Source organism: Perna viridis, chromosome 8, assembly GCF_037379345.1.
Source record: "Perna viridis isolate PV_CMFRI_1.1 ecotype Kerala chromosome 8, ASM3737934v1, whole genome shotgun sequence".
Classification (NCBI taxonomy): Eukaryota; Metazoa; Mollusca; class Bivalvia; order Mytilida; family Mytilidae; genus Perna; species Perna viridis.
In genome coordinates, this window is record NC_142452.1 from 4,985,579 (window position 1) to 5,006,635 (window position 21,057).

General features: G+C 32.4%; 1 protein-coding gene and 1 pseudogene across 5 annotated transcripts; both read right to left on the reverse strand.

The window, feature by feature from the left end:
• Window positions 1-1,505: 1,505 nt before the first annotated feature.
• On the reverse strand, window positions 1,506-9,830 carry LOC148609043 (sentrin-specific protease 1-like; annotated as a pseudogene). The gene is made up of 7 exons (XR_015914521.1): window positions 9,793-9,830; window positions 9,012-9,109; window positions 8,192-8,346; window positions 6,033-6,164; window positions 5,461-5,609; window positions 3,634-3,755; window positions 1,506-3,105 (listed from the first exon to the last, which is right to left on the reverse strand). The product of XR_015914521.1 is annotated as a sentrin-specific protease 1-like (transcript).
• A 796-nt stretch (window positions 9,831-10,626) lies between these two features.
• On the reverse strand, window positions 10,627-21,046 carry LOC148609044 (uncharacterized). 4 transcript variants are annotated; one of them, XM_088541036.1, is made up of 7 exons: window positions 15,907-18,413; window positions 15,444-15,645; window positions 14,460-14,617; window positions 14,062-14,178; window positions 11,921-12,389; window positions 11,069-11,170; window positions 10,627-10,704 (listed from the first exon to the last, which is right to left on the reverse strand). In XM_088541036.1, the coding sequence occupies exons 3-6, from the start codon at window positions 14,465-14,467 to the stop codon at window positions 11,144-11,146; spliced, it is 621 nt and encodes a 206-aa protein (XP_088397162.1). In that variant the 5' UTR covers window positions 14,468-14,617; window positions 15,444-15,645; window positions 15,907-18,413; the 3' UTR covers window positions 10,627-10,704; window positions 11,069-11,143. The 4 variants fall into 4 exon arrangements, with proteins under 4 accessions (XP_088397162.1, XP_088397160.1, XP_088397159.1 ...); XM_088541034.1 differs by lacking the exons at window positions 10,627-10,704; window positions 11,069-11,170 and adding an exon at window positions 20,929-21,046 and having other exon boundaries at window positions 11,578-12,389; window positions 15,907-16,893; XM_088541033.1 differs by lacking the exons at window positions 10,627-10,704; window positions 11,069-11,170 and having other exon boundaries at window positions 11,578-12,389; window positions 15,907-17,590.
• Window positions 21,047-21,057: the final 11 nt, after the last annotated feature.

Below are 21,057 nucleotides of genomic sequence, written 5' to 3' on the forward strand. Positions count from 1 at the left end.
CGTGCGAAATAAGGTATTTTGAAAATCAGCTATCAGATGGTATGAGAACACAATTAATTACCCTTGGTTTTTGTTGTATACAAATTCGAATATAGTTCCAACTTTGGTAGTAGCTACCTTGCACATTTTTTCATATTTTTACTGGAAACTTATTTGCTGAAGTTTTGCCTCTAATTGGTAGAAAATAGGTTAAAATTACATGGGATTTTTTTTTTCATTAATCAATTCTGACTAAAAGTTGTGATTTGGTTCAGTGGAAGGAGGTTAAAATTTAGGACTTTTAACTCGGTTCATTTGTCATGTTTACTCCATCTCTGGATCATATGTATTAATTTCAGAAAATGATGGTAAAATTTTCTACAATTTATATATAAAATCATGTTTGTAAATATCTTTAGACCAGAGAAGTTTTATTCAGTTTGCGCCAGTGGAATTTTTTTAATCTGCTCAAATGTGTATGTTGAAATGCACTTGAAAATTAATTGTGGTCTCGTGCCTGATGCTAACAGGAACGTCTTTTTTACAACGGGTCGATTGTGATGCGGCAGTCATTATTGCCTGCATGCGCTAAACTTACTTTCAATTTTGATTTAAAAGGAACTAATTACCACAAAATAATTAGAAAGAAACTGAATACCACAAAATAATTTCAGAGGAAAACAACGTAAGAAAATTCGAATAAATATTTGTTCGATAGGAAAATAACGTACAAAAATGTGATATAATATGGAGAAAAAGGTCATGTCATAATTCACACTGGCATATATATATTTTTTTAAATGTACAAAATGTACAAAAACTACTTTTTGCCAAACATAATTATCTTTTAGAATTTATATTTATTAATAATTTAATTTTGTTTATGAAACTAATATCAACATTTAACAGACACCCGAGAATATTGGCAAACACATGTTGTCTTTAATTTTTTATTGTTAACTTTTGACTTTTGAGTAGCAACATACCAGTAAAACCAGCCTATGGAGTATATGTGTCTCAACTGATGCATTACTTAAGAGTTTAAGTTCTAAGAACATTGATTTTGTTGAAAGAGAAATGATGCTTTCTTAAAAGTTGCTTAGACAGGTCTATGAATCAGTCAAATTAAAGTCAGCATTCGAGAAATGTCATGTTGCTATCATGACTAAAGCATTTCAGAAATTGTATCTGATATTCTTCCTAGCTCAGCCTTTAGTAACTTTCAACCCTTACTGGACTGAGCAAAGACATTTCCATTACCTTTCTGATTTCACTCCTTTTATTTAGTGGCATTTGTGCTGTATCTTTTTGTGTTAGTTTCAACTGCTGTAAATGTCTTGATTTTATGAGTCTTTGTTTCGCTTGGTTTTGATTGGTATTGCCTTCTAGTATTAATTTTCTATGAAGAACTTTTGATTGACCTTTGTTTTTATGTCCATGGTTCTAGACAAAGGAGCATAATGTTGTACTCGTGTCTATCCCAAATTTTCATGCTATGCGAATATAAGAAGAACAGAAATACTGTGTACTAATACTAATTTTATGAATATGTGTTATTATCTTTTGAATGCATTTTCCTGCATATCTTTGAATATTGTACAATCAATTTCTAAAATTTCCTAACATTGTTAAATTGTAGAAAAGACTAATTCTAACAAATGGTATGATAACTGATGACCTTAAGGAACCATATAATACAATTCAATAAACATAAATGTGATTCTTAGAGAAGAAAGATACTAAATATGATAACATCTCTTTAAAAGGGTAAAGTTTGATCAATGAACACAGGGATTAAATTTGTGAAATTAGTATTTCATAAAATTCAAAACCATGGGGCAACCAAAAAACTGTTATAACTTTAATACTGAAACCCTTTTTTTATTAATTATAAAGCTTGACTATAGCTAATTGTAAATAATGTTCAAAATAAATTAGTGCGAAAATCTCATCAATGCCATTTTTTTTTATCAAAATAACAAAATGTATTGGTTTAGATTATGCTAGTATGCTGATAAGCAACATTAAAAATAACAAAACGTGTGATAAATTTTCAGTGCTTTCAAATACAGGACAAAGGTTGAATAAAAAAGATAACACCAATAAAAAAATTTAAAATGGTTTTCAACAAAACATCAATTTAACTCACCAAGCAATCACAATTATGAAAATGACTAAAACATATTTCAAGATGCATATATACTGAAATGTATTTGGAAGTAAAATCATGTCAAAATAAAGTATTAAGCATAGAATTTTTTATAAATTGACAAATAAAAAATACATTTTATACATTCTATATGTGAAAGAAACGGACATTAAAAAATTGTTGCTACTAATGCATAGAGACAAACAAAACTCTATAGTTTAGGAGCTATTAACTTTCAGTTCAAATCCATGTTGAAGTACTTTTAACACAAACAGTGTGTTGACCTGTTTGTTAATAATTACTATTCATGTAGAAACTCATAATCTCATGGACTCATATTAAAAATCTGTAAATGCATGTTTTTGATAACAGCTTTAAATAAGTTCAATTCATAAACAATGGGGAATGGGGAATGCGTCTAAAAGGCAACAACCCAATCAGAACCTTAGATACCTCCCTCTCAATACCCCACATCACAACATTTGCACTTTTTTGAAAACGCAAGCCTGACCCTCTCAAAATGTGACAAGATAAATGGAAAGTAAATTATATCCAGCTGTTACAGTTAACTAATCATTCAACAAAGTTTGAAGAAAAAACATTCAACAAATAAGGCACTCTTCAGGCAACAACACACTATTACACACTTAAGGATGGACAGGCTCAAAACTAAATACCCCTACAACTTCTATGCATGGGGTATAACTATTTATATTGTGATTCACAAACAATACACACATAATCCTTTCTTGGCACTTTGTTCAGTCCAATGCATTTGAAGTGCAGCCACACACTTCGCACTGCACCTACGCATTTTTAATTGGCTTTTGACAATCAAGCATGTCACAAATTTTCCTCTGTGCCTTTGGTTTTCTAGATGTTTTTATGATTTTCTTTGTGACATATTCTCTCATTACCAGAGCAGCCTTTTGGGTCAATTGCATTGGTTGAATACCCTTGGTTAAAGCTAGTGCATTCTGAAACATAAATTGTACAATTAATATAGCAAGACATTCTCTTCGGATTAATTCAGGTGTGAAGTGGTTGCTTTTAGTACTGTGTTCATTGTTAATTGTTTTTATGCTTAATTTGTTATATTCCCTACTTCCCTACTGACTCAGTCTTCTTCAGAATTGATTGATAGTTAGGTGGATGATTGGTTGCTTAATGTTCAGTGACGGGTCAGATGCATATTAAGGACAAGATCATAAACATAATAAATGAATACCAACCAACACACTGAGCCAGTTCTTAATGGGAAGGGCACAATTAAAAAATCAATATGGTGAAGAATGTTAATATTTATGTACATTATTATGTCCTCTGTCCTTAACCTAAAATTTAACAGAACTAAACCTCTAAGTCAATATATCAAAGCTATTGTACACAGATTTTCGTTGGGGCATTCTTTGTTTCATTGTTCCATACTCTACACAAAACACTAATAAACTGGCACCCAACAAGAATTTATGTGCATGTGTAAATCATATCATAGTTATCTTTACCATAAGTATAAACAGTCCACAGCTATGGCCATCTTTTTTGTTGACTAGATTTTAAATTTCCACTCTTCCAATTAGCATCAATATCATCTTTTCTTTTCTCACTTCTTATTTTCATGTAGTTCCTGCAAAATGTTCTTGTTAGTTCTAATTCAAATGCAAGTACATGAAAATGAAAAAAATGAAATAAATGTCTCGGTACAAATGACACCTTTAATGCTTGTCGTGCTGAAAATTGGTCTGTCACTCAAAAATGGTCATTTTTGTCCATTTCTGGTCATTATTTGCTACCTGTGTGGTTCAACTGGAACTTGTGTGGTTCAACTGGAACAAATCAGGAACCAAAGCACATTCATCCTACAGCCTGTAGATCGTGAAGGCTACTGAAGCCAAATAAAGTGTCTTATGGTCATGAGTTGGGGGTCAGGAACCCCCTGAAGGGTCACTTGTGTGAAAAAATGAGAATTTTTCCAATTTTTTTGCCTCTGTCCTAAAACCGGTAGTAGTCAATACAAGGGGTTGACATCTAAATGGTGGCGACAAAAATCACTCTTAGTTTCTAGGCAAAATAGAGTACTACAGATCAATTCTGCTCTGGCAATGGTCCAAGAAATGAACCCTACCACCAACAAAATCTCATTTTGTTTGACAGTGAAAACTCGTGACCTCCTCTTTTAGCTTCCAAGTCATTATTTATTAACTAACTATATATCAGATAGCCTCATTTTAAAGCACAGTCACACTGCTTGCAGATGGACACAAATTGCACTTTCCTAAACTAAGATTTACATTGCCAGAACCGATAAAGCGGAACCAGGTCCAATCCCGAACAGATCCAGGCGTAGCATGACAAGGGTTAAGTTGCATACCACTGCAAAGCTTGGGAAAAGGGCTTTCAAAATCAGTATACTAAAGGTAGGATGATCATTAAATTTTTTTCTCAGATATTTAGCTTGAATAAATAATACTGAAAATCCACATTTTTACATTGCCTGCTATCTGAAGCATGGAGACAAATAAATCACAAATATTCATACCCTTTTGTACTAAATTACAAACACACATTTTCAGCTTTATTATGATTAATGTGATCAACATACAAACATCATATGCACTTACATTATACAATGCATAGAACTAGTCTCATGTGTTCTTGATACTACATTGAAGGGGGAGGAGGGATGTGGCTGTGGACCCAAAAGTGTTAAGTGAGAACCAACTAAGACTGTCATTCATATGGTACATATCCGTGTTACAGTAGATGTTATATGCCTGATCATATGGACATATTTTTACAAAACTTATAGAGACCAAAATTCATGAAAATTTGCATGTCTTTAATGTGGTATTCAATTCACCAAAGTTTCAAGAAAATTGGTGTCATTTTTTTCCAAGGGCCTAATGGGCAACAGTATAGCATAATCAGTCCTGTATCAGATGTATGCCTGTTTAAAAAGTAAGTATCCCTCAAACAGTCGGTAGAACATAAAATAAACAAATATAATAGTATATTATATATTTTAAAGACAAAATTTATGAGATCCTTATTCAAAATCCATTAAGAGATACCTTCTATATCTAAATAAAACACTTTACATAATGAAAATTAATTATGTTTTAATGTATCAGTGGCATTAAAGATTATTTAAATTTTCACATGTTTTTCATTTTTTTCAATGGATAATTCATTATTTCCCTTAGTTTTTTCGGTTCATAATTCATGGAAAACATTGGTAAAATGCACTTATATGAGGGTGTTGTGTTAAAGGAAATGCATAATAAAGATTTATTTGGTTATCATTCATTTTCACTGATAATTAATTGAATTACCTCTGATGTTGTACATATTTGTCATTGTTCCCATTCATGGAATCCAGTACTGAAACTGATTTACATGGAATATTTGCTGCCAATAGTATCCAGTTGTTTTGACACTTGTTGACTGGCATGAAAATCCAAGTGTGTCTTGAGAATTTAACCTACAAGAACCAAATATATTTCAACATGTGTGTTATAAATGCAAAACAACATGAAACTTTAACATTGAATTTTCAACAGACCATGGCTGCGGGGTTTATTCCTAAAATTGGCATGAATTTGTGATGACATGATGGTAATGCATCTGCACACCAAATATCATTGACCTAGCATAAGGGGTTCAAGTTGAAATTAACTTATCAGAAAACGTAAGTGAAGTTTGTAGGTGCTGTCATCGCTGCCATCGCTGGAATAGCAAAACCTAAGTCTTGCCTTCCGTGACTTCCGTTGCACTTAACCAGTAACTGTTACATACAAAATATTTTTCTTTGTTTCATTTGGTAACTGGCAGTTAATAAATCTGCATAACTCGTAGTCATTATCTTAAAATTTTAAAATAATACATGTACAAATGAAATATTTACCTTACTGTAAAACCAAGTATCAAACCGTTTTTGCTCCCAAAGGACTGCCATATATGATGGCAGAGCGAAAATATGACCCTCTTGTTCTAAATTGTTTTCACTCTTTAAGATTCCCATATATGTGTTTATCACCTGAAATGAATTATTGTAACTTAAATTCTGAAACTACATTTACTGGAGGAAATTTGTAATAATATAGCTTTGACTTGGCCAAGAAATACATACCAATATGTCGTAAAGCTTCTATATAAATTACTTGTGGACATAACCCAATTTCTCAATTTTTAATTCAGTATTTGTGTTATCTACTTTGCACCCTGGAACCATGCATTCAAGCACACATTTGAAATGTTTATTTTTCCTGCAGCCAAAAAGAATTGAAAACTATTAAACAAGTAGTATCTTTAAATCTCCTTATTATTAATTTTCTACATTTCATTCAGAAAATAACACATGACACACTGTTACAGAGTTGGCTTCAACTTGGGGAACTTGTAGAGCAAGTTAGCATTCAAGGAAATACTATTTTCAACTTCTCGATTTTATTTTTTATTGCGCCATCTTTTACGCACTCAAATCATCAACAACGTAAATTATGTACAACACGTTCCGACACCATAAAAATATGGATTTACTAAAATGTATTTAACATGGAGCTGGACAGTCATTTTCTTACTTAAAATTAAATATTATTATTCAGAAGAAAATATAGATGAAAATGGATGAACTTACAAAAAGCATGTGCAAAAATATCATATATTTTACATCCCCTGCCGAAACAAAAAAAATATATCATTTTTTTTTAACTTTCGAAACAACAAAATCTGTCTTCTTCTGCAAGGTTTCTACTCCAACCATCTTACATGTATATTAGTATTCAAGAGACTATATTGCGGAAACTTATCATGTAGAAAACTATAGAATTTTAAAACAATGTATTTAATCTTTGCAGTCATATGATGTGGCAGTCTACATAAAAAGAAATCACTAGAGTCCTACTCTGATTTTGTAGATAAACGTTCAAAGTGTTTACTCAATGTTACATTTATACAGATATTCACACACACTTTAAAATTCCTGGGATTATACAAATTGTGACCAGCCCAAAAAGCGTTAGAATTATATAAAACATTCAAAGATATTCAACACTAGGAGCATTACTACTTAAGGTTATTTGTGATTATCAATTTCTGACCACGGACATAGATTAAAACATATTCTGTATGCTACAAAAAAGCTTATCATTCCTATAGCTCTTTAGATGTCACTTAGAAAATATTTCTTAAAAAAAAATTCACTACAAATATGATCTCGACAAATAGAATATAAATCCAATGGCACAAATTTAACCAATTAATCTTAAAATAGAAAAAAAAACAAAAGAACTTTTCATTTAGTAAGATTTTGAAAAGGTTAAACTATGCTCTGAAACATTTGCAAGACAAGTTAAGAATATTCAAAATTGTAAATATATGTACCCTTGTTTAGAAATTCATCATGAAATACTTATTTTTTCAGGTTCTCCACCATGTTACAGAGTTGGCTTCAACTCAGGGAACTTGTAGAGCGAGTTAGCATTCAACGAAATACTATTTTCAACTTCTCAATTTTATTTTTTATTGCGCCATCTTTTATGCACTCAAATCATCAACAACATAAATTATGTACAACACGTTCCGACACCATAAAAATACGGATTTACTAAAATGTATTTATCACGGAGCTGGACAGTCATATTCTTACTTAAAATTAAATATTATTATTCAGAAGAAAATATAGATGAAAATGGATGAACTTACAAAAAGCATGCACAAAAATATCATATATTTTACAATACAATTTCGCTACAGTTTTCTCGAAAGCCACTAAGTTATCAGTATTTGGCCAATGAGGAAACAGACTTGCGATCAGGTAACTTGCGTTTCCATGGAAGAGCGTCTTTAAGGTAGGGTAAAAATTGAAAATATAACGACTGCGTCAGAAAGAAATGATTCCACATAAACACATAATCTTTTTCAGTCAGAAGTATGAAGATTTATATCAAAGCTGCAGAGACTAAGTCCTACTTCTAAATATCACTGCACTCCTTTCAGAAAGATTTCCTTTACTGAATATATATTATGAATGTAACACTACTCTGCAAGGGAATATACATTTACCTTATCATTAAGCCAACTGGAGCCTTGTAATGTGCTAAGATCTTTCCCTTCTAAAGTTTCACCACCAAAATCATATCTGACTGATTTGTTTTTGTACAACATGTATGGGGAGGTTTTTAGAAGGCCATCACATTTCAAGTCTTTTATGAAATTCCCTAAAAACAAATCAGAATAACTATAAATGAAGGATATAAGTGAAATTAATGGTTCAAATCTACATTGAAAACTATTTGTTAATTTTTCTGAAACAAATCTTAATGCAAATAAAACAACAAAGTATAAGAGTTTATAAATGACATAAATAACCTCTTTTAGATCTAGATAATAAACAGTTGTCACACATATCTTACATTCTACATCTTCAATATTACATTCCCGGTGTGTATCATTGATGTTTAGAAAGGAAATAAATCATTATCAATATTATGTAACCGGTTACTTATTCATCATACATATATCATTTTGTAGTATATGAACAGGACAGTGACATTCTAATAAAAAAATTGCAACAAATGATCAAAATTACTTTTCACTGTTGAGTTAAAACATAAACAGCCACTGAACAGATGAAAACATAACCAATTTCACAAATTTAAGGAGTCAAGAATCCAAGATATCCTATCAAATATTGATATTCTTAACCCATATCTTTCTTCACTTATGCTTTTCAACAACATGTCTACCGCAACATTTTATGCAATATTATATTAATGTCATATGACAAAAATGTGATACCAAATTCACTCCAAACAATTGCTGAAATACCTTTTAAAGATAAATTCGGTAATTAAAAAAAAATCATAAGTTTTATAGTTCTTACCTTCATTTGTAAGACACTTCATAAGATCCTCAAAAGCATTTTTAGCAAGTTCATCTGTTCTTTTTGGGTCTACTTCAAGTTGAAAAAATCCTCATCCACTGAAATATAAATCACACATCTTTAGATAGATAATATATTTTTGTCACAGTATTACAGATTACATACCTTCTACTTCTTCAGGTTCACATGTAAATAGTAGTCAGATTTTTAGTTATTTTTAGTATGAAAACATTCGTACAAATCGAGACTCAGCTTTTTACTAGACAGACAAACTATGCTGGACTAGCTCAAAGAAGCAATAACCCAAAGAAAGACAAGTTACCACACTCAGAAACAATTTTTTACTTCAATCCAATCAGTAATCACTTCACCTCACAAAGCTGCATGCTTAGTGGGGATGCAGAACCTACCATTTTTAAAGTCTTTGGTGTGATGAGGTCTGATATCAAATCCACAATCTCCACATTTAAGGCATTGGCTATCACTTCACCAATGATTTTCCACACTTGAGCAGGGTAGGCTACTACCAATAAACAGAGTGCATCCTCATATGATATCAAGTTGATTGAAATTAAAAAGTAATTCTCTTCTATTTCAACAAATATTTTTAGTCAATACATTGCTTGTTTATAATTATGATAAAACAACTTTATAGTCATTTAAAATTAAAAATCTTATACTGATGATATACATGTACTGGTAATGAAAAAAATATTTATAAAGTGATAAAATACCTAAAACAAGAAAAAATACACACTGTATGTAAGAATTGCGTACTTACTATATGCACTACTGTTTGATTACAAAATCTTTGTATCAGTTTATGCATAAAGGATAAATATTGTCTTGCCCATCTTGGAAAGAATATAAAAAAAGAACATCTACTTGACACTGTGGTGTAAATGGCACAGGACTAATTCTTTTTACTACATGTAACAACTTGGTTGGATCATCCACAGCAGAATCCAAAACAGCACCTGCTCTTTTAGCAGGTACCCCTTGTAGGTACTTTGCTTTTACAAAGAAGTCTTCCCATTCTCCTTTCTGTATGCTTTTCATGTAATCTGAAAAAATTGGTTATTGAAAATATTCTGGTAATGAATATTAAACACAAACATGCAAAACAGTTAGTGATCAAGTATTCATTATGGAACCTGTTGCAGATTGCAAACAACTCTAAATAGTGGGTCAGCACAAGTGCTGAAAAATTTGAAGATGGTGAAAACTAGATGTGTCAAAACAACAAATGGCCTCGTTTAAAAAAGTCCAAAGCCTGCCATTTTGAAAAAAATCAGGTGAGCGGAGCGAAAGGTAAATCTGATCTGTAACTCATCATGGTGAACTCACATATACACCCAAAAATTCAGGCCTGTATCTGAAGGTGTTTAGAAAAAGTCTATGTAATGATTTGTTGAGGAATGATGGAATGATGGACAAGGATAAAATTATATGGCCTTGACCACTTCGTGGCAGGGCCATAAAAATCATGATTACAATAATACACCATTATCAACTGTTAGCATAATTTCAATATCACTTAATATGGCAAGCTGCTGGTAAACATAGGTAGATTCTGCCAGAATGAAGGCAATAGATTCAAACATAACACACTAACCTATTAATTTAGGCAATATCTCCATCATCTGCTTATCTGATGTTACTTTCTTTGCAATCCCTTCTTTCACATCATTAGCTGTAACAAATTACCAAATATTTTAGTGGCAATCAATTAATAAAAGTTTATCTTAACCTTTTGACAAATATGAGTTAATAAACACAACAAATTGTATCATGAGTACAGACAAACCTGTGCACCTGAGAAAATTAAAGCATGGCTGGACCAAGATAAATATAAAATTTAATTTCTGTTTCAGAATATTAAAAAAAAACTTTTCCAGACTTTACTCAGCATTTTTAATAAATTCTGTATAGAGTGCTAAAATAAACTAAGTTGAGAAAAGTTTGAAAAGTGCTCCCAATATATTAGGGATAGGAAATTATCACAATCTTTCTACTTAAATTTGATTATAACATGGATACCCAATAGAATTATTTACCATTGTCATTTTTGTCTTGTTTAGTTACATGTACGTTCCGTTCTTCTGTGACATTCTGTCCTTTTCTATCTGTATTCAAATTACCAGCGCTGTTACTGAATTCTGAAGGTAACAATATGTTTATTTTTATACTTGTAAACATAAGAAAAACTGAGTTAACAAGTCAATATACTTACTGTGCATCTATTTTATTATTATTCATATGCTAATAACATATAAGTGACCAAAAAAAAATAAATATGCAAGGCTTTTTTTGGGGTTTTTCATCGTGTAGAAATTAAATTTACTAATTAAAACCACCAAAATATTTATGAAGTGTTTGTTTAAGTTTCAGTAATAGTTATTCTTAAAGAATTAGGTGTTATACTGAATTTAACTTTTCTACCTTACCAGTGGAAGATTGAATGTACAACTTCTTTCCTTTAGCTTTTCCAATGGTTTTAGTAAGTTTCAATTTAATATTTGTTATTTTGGACAGTTTTATGCCTGTTTTTTTTCTGACATGCATTCCATGTTTCTTGATAAGTCTGAATTATTAATTGTAGATGATTTGACTTTCCTTTTCTTTCTGGGTAGTAACTTGTTGCAACAAGATGAACTCTTTCTTTTCTTTGTTGATTTTGATGGTTCGGGTTCTAATGCCAAACCCATGTCATTTGGGCATCCTATAAACAGTTTTTTGGCTATAGCTTCCAATTCAATTCTAGTCTGTTCCAATAATTCTTTTGAGTCTACAATATAAGTCAAATTCCTTATTTTTGTTAAAATTTCTCAAACCCTTTTTGATGATTTTTCTAAGTCGAATGCTGTTGGTGCAAGTTCCTTATCTGGGTTGATTTCTGTCTCATTTACCTCTTCTTGAAATTTGACATTATCCAAATAAGTTGTCGCAATTGGTACTGCAACCAGATCTTCCTCTTTTATGTGAAGACCAGAAAGATCAACAGTAAGCATTGGATTTGATGTATAAAACTTATGTAAACTTAAAAAATCAATGCCATCAAAATTCTCAAAAAGTGCAGCAAAATGTTTGGATGGTAAGTGAGAGCGTCGGAATTGAATACATGAACATGATGGCAAAGCCATGCTATCATCATCACCTAGGTAAACATCATACAGCTCAGATACATTTGATTGAGATTTTACAGTAAAATTCTTCCTGTCTACTTGTGTAATACAATTTGCTGCAATCTCAGCTGCCTTTATTGTAGCATTTCTCATATGTGTGATTAAGAATTTTGGACGATGATGCAATTCAATGGGAATGTTTCCTCCTCCTGTTCTCCATCCACTACACATCGTTACATTGGATTCCAGGAATCTATTTAAAAAAGTAATCAAGAGAACCAAGATTCAAACGTTAAATCAAAATAATACAATCCATGGACAACGACCACACATGGAAAACAGACAAACACAACAAAAAACACAAAATAACCAAAATAACATATACAAAGCAAAAAAAGCAAATGAGCAACTAAGACTCCACAACGGGGAGCTTGGACCACATGCACTGGTAGGATAATTGTTCTCAGCTTTTCTAGAAACACCTGCCAAGTTGCTCCTAAAAGGTCAAGTCCCAAGTAGATGACATAACAGATAACTATAACATGTTAAGCAAATCAGTTAACATGGTGCAAATTGATACACCATAACGATCCACAAGTTTATGGTGCGACCATAAAACTTCTACAGTGATCACTTCAATTTTTAAGCAACATAACCTTGTTTCAGAAGCCTAACCACAAGCAGTCTAGAGCGATATAAAAAGTCTGTGTAGTTACAACAAGTTCTGGCATAATGTAAGAGTAGTTATTTGAAAACTCAACAGAAAGTCATTGCGTTTCTTGTACAGTTTGGTCAATAGTTTTCCTTTGCCATCTATTTATAAGTGTAGGTTAAAGTATGAGTCTGACATTACAGTGTCTGTAGTGTCCTTTATCTGAAGTTCTTTGGGGTAGATGGGATGTATAAAATCCCCAAAACTTGGATTGTTAAACGATAGTATGTAATCTATATATCGGAAACTGACACCAAAGGATTTAGCCAAACAATATTCCTGCCTTTTGATCAGATCAGCTATATAGTCAGCCTAAAAAAAGTAAAGAAATTGGTCAGCAAGTAGTGGAGCATAATATGTTCCTATTGGAATGCTGACCGTAAGTTGAAAAACGTGTCCACCACAATGGACAAATAAAAAATTCAAGCATTTTGAAAATATCATCTTCGGTAAATTTAGAAGATGATTTGGAATCATTTTTCATTAAGTATGAAGAATCTCTGGTCACATTTTTTAGGCAGATCTATATAAATTCTTGCATCTACTTGAACTTCATTGTAGCATGCAGAACTCAAATCAGTTTTCAGTTGTTCTGATGCTGTTCATCTGAAGTATGGGGTATCATTTACAATCTGAAATAACAACCTTTTTTCAAAATCAGAATCACAATAAACAAACATTTAACAAATGATCTGAAATTTAGCATTTTACTACAAATAGATATAATGAACCAAAGATGATGCATTCTTATAACCACAATCTAAGTCTTGTGTATAGACATTTTACAACATGTAGATTGTGATATAACAATCTAAAGATGATGTGTTCTTATAACCACAATCTAAGCATTGTGTTTAGTCATTTTACAACAGGTCCGCCAGGAAAAGTAATGATATGTAAAGTTTAACGATTTAAATAACCACTAATATTTTCTTTACCCTATACTCTGGAAAAAAAAGTGGTTTGTATTGACATTTAACAACATGTAGATTGCGATATAACAATATAAAGATGATGAATACTTAAAATCACAATCTAAGTGTTGTGTATAGACATTTTACAACATGTAGATTGTGATATAACAATCTAAAGATGATGAATATTTAAAGTCATAATCTAAGCATTGTGTTTAGTCATTTTACAACAGGTCGCCCAGGTGAACTAATGATATGTAAAGTTTAATGATTTAATTAACCACTAATATTTTCTTTACCCTATACTCTGGAAAAAAGTATACTGCTGCACGGCAGCCCAGCTTTTTTGTCCCTGTGTTTCTTTTATTATATGCAGCTTGAGGGTATAGATGGTCATCCTGATTCTCCTAACTAAACTAAAAACATATTTTTTTAATAAAAAAAAAACTCAATTAAAAGGTTGATATTTGAATATTACTGAAAATAAGTATCCTTTTGCACAACATATTTACAAATTATTAAAACCTTACAAAATTGTTTTTAGCTTTGTTTGTTCAATCAATATGCATGGCTATTCTTAATGTACAATTATTTCACTGTCCCAAGAATTTGGATGAAAACAAAAATTGAATGTTACACCACAATTTTCAATTGTTACATCATAATTTCTATTAGAATCATTGATCTTAGGTATTACCTTTTCATTCTTTTCTTGTCTGTAATTTGGCCCTTGATGACATTCAATCAAATGGTGACCAACGATGAAGAAAGGGGTATCCTGGACAGGAATGCGTGAGCCATGGGTGACAGCACCATCATCTTCCCAGCGCACAAATTGCTGCACTAAGTATTGTTCTGAAATAAAATTAAAGAATGAGAGAATTACAAATAAACATATGTATTCGGATTTAAGTATCATCTCAGTTATGTTTTCAAAAATGCTATATCTTTTCGACCTTTCTATTTTCCCTCCCTTCCACCTTCAACCATAAAAAAGAGATTAGTCAGAACAATTAACACCAATGTTCATTTACAAAATAAATCACAGCAATAGATCTTGTGACCAAAATAAATTAGTAGTAGTAGTAGTAAATTTTATTTAAAGTCGGCATATATGTACAAATAATAAAATAACAGGAGCACTGAAGTGTTCTTTAACCTACTACAAATAAATAAAAAACATGCATGTACAAACTAAAGGAGGGGAAACAAAAGTTTTCTAATCTTATAATGCCAGTGAGCAGGTGGCTATGCCTCGCTGATCAGTGATCATTGTAACACCAGAAAATAAAGCATACTAAATTAGAAACAAAACATAATAAAACAAAGAGGACAACTAAAATATAAAATAAGCATGGGCAACTAAAACTGTGGAGTTTAAAATAAAGGGACAGACAGCAGAGCAAAATGAAACAGGTTTAAGTTTCTCAGGCAGGAGGCAGATCACCATGAAACTTGCATCAACTACAAAAACATTTTTGATCACTGCACCAGCTATTAATATAGTTTTGGTCAAAAGATGTGATCTCTCTGGCCGAATTTGGTAGTTCGTTCCATAATTTGGCTGCCAAAATATATCAGATTCCATACAAGTCCACCCTGCCCTACCGCCATCTTGAATTTCGATACATGAGAAGAAAATATGGAAAAGGATATTTCTTTACAAAAGAATATACCTCACCATCAAGGGAAAACTTTTGGTAGTTCTTGGTACTGTATAAGTTGTGAAGGTAGCTAAAGAAAATTTCTCCACAACCCGAATTAGCTATCTCCAGATCTTTCACCCATCCATAGTAAGGGCTTGTGTGTTGAATGAACAAGTCGCACAATGGTCATGGAATGTCCTCATCAATGGTATCACCAGTGGCAGTGCTGGACATACCCTTTGAAAAAAATCTTTAAATATATATACAAGTGTTGTTAAACGAAGAGTTGAATCTGTACATGAATGAACATCTATTATGTTGCTCCCATAAATGTCTGTCGGAGGGGAAAGTGATATTCACAATTCAGTAAAATGATTTTGCAAGTTGGAAATTCACAATCCAAATGTATTTAATGAAAATGATGGTCCCACATTATTATCTTTTGATCCTTTTCATTAAATATAAAAAATAATTGGGTATAAAAGCCGTCAAACTTACTTGTTTTTTTTTATAATTAAATTGTCCGCTTCTTAAAGTTCTTCATGCAGTCAAAGTGAAAATAGCTTTCGAACATGCGCAATGATAATTATAATATTCCCTACAAACTCGGTTCCATTTCCGCATCACATCGCAATCGACCCGTTGTAAAAAAGACATTCCCCTAGAATAATGTCCAACGCGCACGCGCTAATTTTAAACCTCCGCGGATTGTTCGAGTAATACACCCTTAGAAAATCATAATTATAATCGTTGCACATTATATAATATTTTTCTTTTTATCTTTAATACTGAAACATGTCATTTTTGAGACGACAAAGAATAGGCTTGGAATAAACCTAATTATTACTTTTATGCAGCTTTTACGATTTGTATGTTGGGTGTGTTTGATTGTGGTTCGAGGTAAGTTGTTTCGGCCATTCTACCACCTCGGCCATAATACCATCCTGGTCATAGTCTATACGGCCACAGATATCTCGACCACAGTATACAATGTATTTCGGTCATACATTTTAACACAGTGTCTACGTTTTAATAAGACAAGACAAGACAATACTTTATTTCATAAACCTCAGACACACAGATGTACAAGAGGACATATACACGTACAAACATTATCACAACAAACACAAACAACTTTTTCATAAACCACATTCAATACATTCACAATTTTTACAAGTACATAAAATTACGTCACAGAAATCTTTAAAAAAAAATTTACAAAATGTATGAAATGAGCGAGGTCCTTGTACGATTCAGTATGACATAGTTTTGATAAATTAATATTTTTTGTTCAGATGGATACTGCAAATAATAACGGTTTATATTTTTGCCTAAGTCCTCGAATTTCTCTTTTCAGACAAGTGAACAGGTAATGAAATTAATCGCCTGTTCCATTCCTACATAATTGGCATATTCGTTAACCCGGTTGAATTTCTGGCCATCTTGCAGTTTCAAGAAGGATCTTCAAATTTAGCATCTAAGCATCTGAATTTAGAAATAAACAGTCTGTCAGCTTGTTGTAAACGTAATAGGTAATTTTTTAGGTCAAAGGTCTTACATTTTGAACAGAAGTCTCCACGACTTGAGTTAGACACACTCGACCGCCAATGCTGTATGAAAGAGTAACCAAGGGAACCAAGGTTATAGCGGTAATCAAAAGAATGTAATCCAGGGACAAAGACCACACATGGAAAGCAGACATACACAACAAAGAACATAAAGTAACTAAAATCATACATACAAAGTAACAAAAGTAAATGAGCAACTCGGACTCCGCTAGAAACTGGGAGCATGGACCAGGTGCACCGGTAGTGTACGAACTGATCTTTCAATTCCACTGAAAGCGTTGGATTTAATACTCGGAACAGAAACTTGGCTAGATAATGAAACATCTTCATATGATTATTTTCCAATATAAGACTACACTGTATATAGGCGAGACCGACAATTATATTGTGAAAGTGTATCCCAGACAGCATTCCTACGTTGGGTCAACGTTGGTTGAACGGAGTTATTTACGTTGGGCCAACGTATCGTACCCAATGTTGGCCCAACGTTGTACGTGCAAAGAGAGCCAACGTTGGCCCAACGTAATGCCAACAATGACCCAACTAATCCCCAATGTTGGCCCAATATAAGTCCAACGTTAACCCACCCATATGGCCAGACGATTGTATTCCTTAAGATATTAGAACATAATATTATTATGTATTTCTTGGTGATGCCGCAGAGTGCTGATGCTGTGTACTCCTACAGAGTAAGGGCTCCCATTTCTCCTCCGTTTATCATATGAATTCTTTACCGTAAGAATATACCAATGACAAGCTGATTGTAGTTTACAAGATTAAAACAAGAAAATTTATTATAAAATTAGGATACTATAAGGATTGGTATACTAATTATTGAAAATTTGCAATTTCTTTGCATTGAATAGACATATGATAATACCTGTCAATGTTTTGTGTTTAGAATGAATTTACATTGAAAATATGTATACATTTGTTTAAAATGAGAGACAACTTTTTTTTGAAAAGGTGTATTGTGGTCTCAGTTACAAAGCTGCATAAAGGAGAGATAATCATGTGCACTGTTGTTATCATAAATCAGATATGGTTATTCATAATAATTATTTTGTGTTATTAAGTTTTAAATATTAAATGCGAATACTTGTTGCATGTATATTAAACATGCAGTTAACAGAACTCAAGAAAAGGGCAACAATACTTTTTGAAAGAAGTAAAATTATATTAATAAATATATATATTTTGGTTTTTCAACGTTGGGCCAACGTTGGCCTAACTTAGTATAGCAGTTTAAATGCAACACATTATTTGCTTTAATACATCCTGATTTGCTTTCTAGTTTTTCTTCCTTGAGACTGACATACATTGTTGCATCAAGAATAATATTAAATCTTTTTTAACATGTTTGTTACCAAAGTCGTTTCGACGTTGGTTCAGTGTTGCTTCAGTGTTGGCACACTGTTGGCTCTATGTTGGACAAATGTAGAACAATGCAAAAAAAATGTAATCATGGTTTTGATTTAAAAATCAAAATTTAACTATACTCTCACGCAGATTTCGCTTCTAAAACAAGTTTTTAAAGAGAATCATAAAATGAAATTGGGCCAACGTAGAACCTTTTTATGATATGAAAGTATTTAAAATTTAGAAATGTCGTGTTTAATCATTTGGTTGTCAAGTAAACACCATTTTGGTTAAAAATAAATCAAGAAGAAACATTTCCATAACTACGGACTACTACACTGGACCAACGTTGGGCCAACGTTGTTTTGCCAACACCAACTAAAAGCCAACGATGCAACCATCAGCCAACAATGGCCCAATGGGGGCATGCTGTCTGGGATTGGCCGAAGTAAATATAGCAAACTCCAGGAAACTTATTCTTGGTTGCTACTACCGACCACCCACTGACACAGGCTCATCATTAGAAAAGCTAAATGAAGCACTGAACAGAATAGATGGAAATTAAGAATCCACCATTATAGTTGGGGGAGATTTTAATTTAGGTCACATTGACTGGCAAATACCAGACAAGCTAGATATAAAACAGCATTGAACACTTGTAACCTAATAAATGATCATTCACTTGAACAGATTGTAAATAAAACAACACGGGATGATATAACACTCGACCTCATATACTTACAAATGCACCAAACAAAAAATAAACTGGAAGTAATGCCACCTATTGGGAATGCAGACCATGACATTCACTGAATGCTCAAAGAAACTACTACGCAACATCAATCCAAACAAGGCCACTGGACCAGATCAAATATGTGGTAGAATACCTAAAGAGACAAAAGAATATATTCAAAAACCAATCGCTCTTATTTTCCATAAATCAATAGACACTCACACCATACCTTCCGACTGGAAACATACAAACGTCTGCTCAGCATTCAAAAAAGGATACAAATATGATTCTATTAACTACCGCCAAATATCCCTTACATGTATACTCTGCAAAGTAATGAAACTTATCATAGCTAGCCAAGTAATGGAACATCTTGAAATGAATAGTTTACTATATAATTTACAACAATGTCATGGTTTCGATCCAAACGTCCTTGTGAAACCCAATTAACATCATTCCTACAATATCTTCCAACATGATCGCACACAAACAGTTACGCTTGATGGTGAACAATCAGAAAAAAATTGCAGTAACCGCAGAGCACTATGCTCGGTCCTATATTATTTCTCATATATATTAATGACTTCCCAGAATACTTACAACACAGTACATTAAGACTCTTTGCAGACGATAGCATCATCTACATAACATCAATAATTCAGAAGATACATGTAAGCTCCAAGATCTAAACGCTGCAGCAAAATAGGAAAAAGACTAGTTAATGTCGTTCCACACTGACGAATGCTCTATTATCAGAATCTCATAAAAAAGAAACCAGTTGACCATGACTACATTCTTCATTTGCATACACTGAAAACAGAAACACCTACCAAATACCAAGGAATAACTGTACAATCAGATCTAAAATGGAATAAACATATAGACAATACAACATCAAATGCAAGCAAACAATTGAACTTCTTAAGACGCAACCTCAAAGTACCATCGAAAACAGTAAAACAAAGAGCATATATATATATCACTAATACGGCCCAAGCTGGAATACAGCGCTTGCGTTTGGGACCCACAATAAAACACAAATCAACTAAATAGAGATGGTCCAACGTGAGCAGCTCAGTTCACTTATATCATAACACCAGTTCTGTCTCAGACATGCTTGAACATCTACAATGGCCAACATTACAGCTTAGGCGTATTCAGACAAGACTAGTAGTGTTTTATAAGATCATTCACATTCCATTGGCAATATACCCAACACATCTACTTGTACCCTCTGGCAATAGAGCCAGAAATAAACATCCTTAGTTACCATTATAAACAAACCAGATAAAGAAAGACCCTTATAAAATTTCATATTATCCATCATACAGTGAAACATGCTACCAACATCTGCAGTTCTCTGTACTACAGTAGAGAGTTTTAAAGAGCAGACCACCATATCTGCTCTTTCACAGATTTTCTGAAAAGCAAGACATATACATAGTTTAAAAAAAACAAACAAAATCAATTTTGATTGAAAACAAATATTTTCACTGTATATAATATTTTTCATCACTTATAGTAAAATTTCTTTTCTAATATATGCGGTAGCCACGCACGCAAACGGCACGTAATAGTCAGTAAAATGACGGAGTGTGGAAATATGAAGATAGAGAGCTTGCTCCCACTATCAAATATGCCGTTCCACTAGTATGTTACATTTGTGATATTACAAATAAAATTTGTAATATCAAAAAATCATTTTTAATATTAGAAAATATCCATTTTTGTCCACTCTGGCGTGCCATACTGCATGTCAAGTTGCTTGTTATGTAGTAGCTTGAAACAGACTTTTGTGAAATTGCTTTATACTGTAATGCGTGTGATTAATCAGCAGACAGACTGTGTCATTTATTTTACCTTTTAACTTTTCGTCACTTCATTGACTCAGTACTTCAGTACATTGATAGTAAGGATGAGGTGGAACAGGGACCGTTTACAAATTCAATATTTACAAATATATGCAACAATGTTAAACTTTCTCCCAAT

Bases quoted from the DNA above. Each gene is read 5' to 3' on its own strand.
- LOC148609044 (XM_088541034.1), bottom strand. The intron at 12,390-14,061 runs GTAAAGAAAATA...TTTTTTAAATAG, and splicing joins ACTTTTTTCCAGAGTATAGG to ATTCCTGGAATCCAATGTAA.